This window comes from Physeter macrocephalus, chromosome 2 (genome assembly GCF_002837175.3).
Source record: "Physeter macrocephalus isolate SW-GA chromosome 2, ASM283717v5, whole genome shotgun sequence".
In the NCBI taxonomy this organism is placed as follows: Eukaryota; Metazoa; Chordata; class Mammalia; order Artiodactyla; family Physeteridae; genus Physeter; species Physeter macrocephalus.
In genome coordinates, this window is record NC_041215.1 from 4,445,542 (window position 1) to 4,448,349 (window position 2,808).

General features: G+C 48.1%; 1 protein-coding gene across 1 annotated transcript in view; it reads left to right on the top strand.

The window, feature by feature from the left end:
• BNIP1 (BCL2 interacting protein 1) overlaps positions 1-2,392 on the top strand; it is an 18,247-nt gene extending 15,855 nt beyond the window's left edge. Inside the window, exon 6 of the mRNA XM_007127550.4 lies at positions 1,751-2,392. Coding sequence (XP_007127612.1) covers positions 1,751-1,947 — 197 coding nt within the window. The 3' untranslated portion in view covers positions 1,948-2,392. The remainder of the gene's footprint in view (positions 1-1,750) is intronic.
• Positions 2,393-2,808: the final 416 nt, after the last annotated feature.

The following is a 2,808-nucleotide window of genomic DNA, read 5'->3' on the forward strand; positions in this document are numbered from 1 at the left end:
ATATCACATTGATTGATTTGCATATATTGAAGAATCCTTGCATCCCTGGGATAAACCCCACTTGATCATGGTGTATGATCCTTTTAATGTGCTGTTGGATTCTATTTGCTAGTATTTTGTTCAGGAGTTTTGTATCTATGTTTATCAGTGATATTGGTCTATAATTTTCTTTTTTTGTGATATCTTTTTCTGGTTTTGGTATCAGGGTGATGGCTTCGTAGAATGAATTTGGGAGTGTTTCTCCCTCTGCAATTTTTTGGAAGAGTTTGAGAAGGATTGGTTTTAGCTCTTCTCTAATCTGTGTTTTTCAAAATGCTACTCTGTTTCCTCTGGTAATTTCTTTTATTTGTTAATTAACTTGTAATTTTGTGAAAAGGTAATATAAATTACATGGTTAAGGAAAAAACCTCCAGGCCAGCACTGTCCCATGGAAACATAATGGGAGCCACATACATTCACTTAAAATTTTTCATTAGACACATTAAAAAAAGTAAAAACAAACATATGAAATTAATTGTAATTATATATTTAACCATTTCAATATGCAATTCATAGTGAAAATTATTGAAATATTTGACATTCCTTTTTTTTTTTTTTTCCACACTAGAGCTCTGAAATCGTGTGGGTATTTTACCCACAAAGACATGGCAATTTGGATTGGACACATTTTACATACTCAGGTGTCACATGTGTTTAGTAGCCGTCATTCCGGGCTGCACAGCCCTGGACAGTGCAGGAGGGAAACAGAAAGACTGCTTTCCCTTCTGACCTCCCCTGCCCCTGACCTCCAGGTCTGCTGCCAGAGGGGTGTACTGTTACCAGTTTCTTTCATAGCCTTCTGAGACCCTCCAGCATGCAGAGTACAAGCAAATTAAATGTTACCTATCCCCTTCTTTCTTACGTAAATGGAAACATTTCACATGTTGTCCTCACCTTCTCACCTGACGACATGTTTCATTCTGTGGATGTTCTGATGATGCCCTGTTATGCTTTGTAGAGGGATCTTGCCAGGAAAACCTTCTTCCTCAAGTGTCAGGTCCAGAAACCCACACTCCAGTTAGTTTTACATGTGGGCACAATGAGCCTTAAGGGACACGTGCCTCCTTGTAGGTTTCACACAGGGGCTGGGGCACAGGTGTCACGTGTTTAAAGCTACAGCCAGTGTCCCAGGACTGCAGGACTGGTGTGTGTGAGGGCATTGTGTGTGAGGGCATGTGAAAGGGCCCAGGACATCCTTGCCCCTTCAGGATCCCACAAAGAGCAGATCTGACCACCAGGTGTCCCGGCTGGTGCACCTCACAGGCAGCAAGTCCTGCCCCCAGCCCTGCCCCCACAGAGACCTCACAGTGCCTGTCCACAGTCACCCGCATTAGTTTTGCGGCCGGGGGTTCTTCTCAGCAGCGCCTGCCTCCTCCAGAAAGTGGAGATTGGTGGTGAGGAAAGGAACCGTCCTCTGCCCTTTTCCCTGGTGATGTCCATGTTGGGAGGACTCCTAGTTATGGCCCTGTGACTGTATGTAAACAAACCTCATCCTTCCCTGAGCTGGATGGGACCCAGGGAAGTGCCTCTTCTTGCCCTGTCCTTGTTCTGTGCTCCTCTGCGTTGCCTCTGTTCACATCCTTTGCCCTGGCTCAGAGGAACTTGCTTCCGAGCACAGTGTTAATTACTGGGAACCCAGCTGGCAGAGCAGAGTCTTTGGATTCGGTGTTGTACAGTTTCTTAGTCAGGCTCCCTCCCTCTTTTGTTTCAGTTAATTCTTCACGGACTATCCTGGATGCAAATGAAGAATTCAAGTCCATGTCGGGGACCATCCAGTTGGGACGGAAGCTCATCACAAAATATAATCGCCGAGAGCTGACTGACAAGCTTCTCATTTTCCTTGCACTCGCCCTCTTTCTTGCTACGGTTCTCTATATTGTGAAAAAGCGGCTCTTTCCATTTTTGTAACATCTGAGAGCTGCCAGCTTTTTGCCCTTTGAGTTCCAGTGTCAGGGTCCAGCCACGCTCCTGAGCTCTGGCCCCGGGCCGCCCGACTGATCCATGCCCCCCAGTCTGCTCCAGTCGCTCAGCAGGTCAGATGGAGACAGAGCCCCGCCTCCCGGAGCTTCTGCATGTGGCTGGCGTGTAAGGGGCAAACAGAGCAAGGGGAGGGAGGCCTGTCATCGGGACACCTGCAGAGACACAGGGACTCCAAGAGCTGTCCCACACTGGGTGGCTGCCACTTGAGGCACTCGGGCTGGCCTCCAGGATTTGATGTGCCTCTTGGTTCCCCCTCCCCCACTGCAGCCTTAATGCCAGATCTGGAGGAGGGAAGAGAAAAGGGGGAGAAAGAGGAGGATGGAAACTCACGTCCATTCCTTGAATAAAGTTGACTAATTTTTTTTAAAATTTATTTATTTATGTATTTATTTATTTTTGGCTGCGTTGGGTCTTCGTTGCTGCACGCGGGCTTTCTCTGGTTGTGGCGATCAGGGGCTACTCTTCATTGTGGTGGCTCCTCTAGTTGCAGAGCACAGGCTCTAGGCATGAGGCTTCAGTAGTTGTGGCTCGTGGGCGCTAGAGTGCAGGCTCATTAGTTGTGGCGTGCGGCCGGGGGTTCTTCTCAGCAGCGCCTGCCTCCTCCAGAAAGTGGAGATTGGTGGTGAGGAAAGGAACCGTCCTCTGCCCTTTTCCCTGGTGATGTCCATGTTGGGAGGACTCCTAGTTATGGCCCTGTGACTGTATGTAAACAAACCTCATCCTTCCCTGAGCTGGATGGGACCCAGGGAAGTGCCTCTTCTTGCCCTGTCCTTGTTCTGTGCTCCTCTG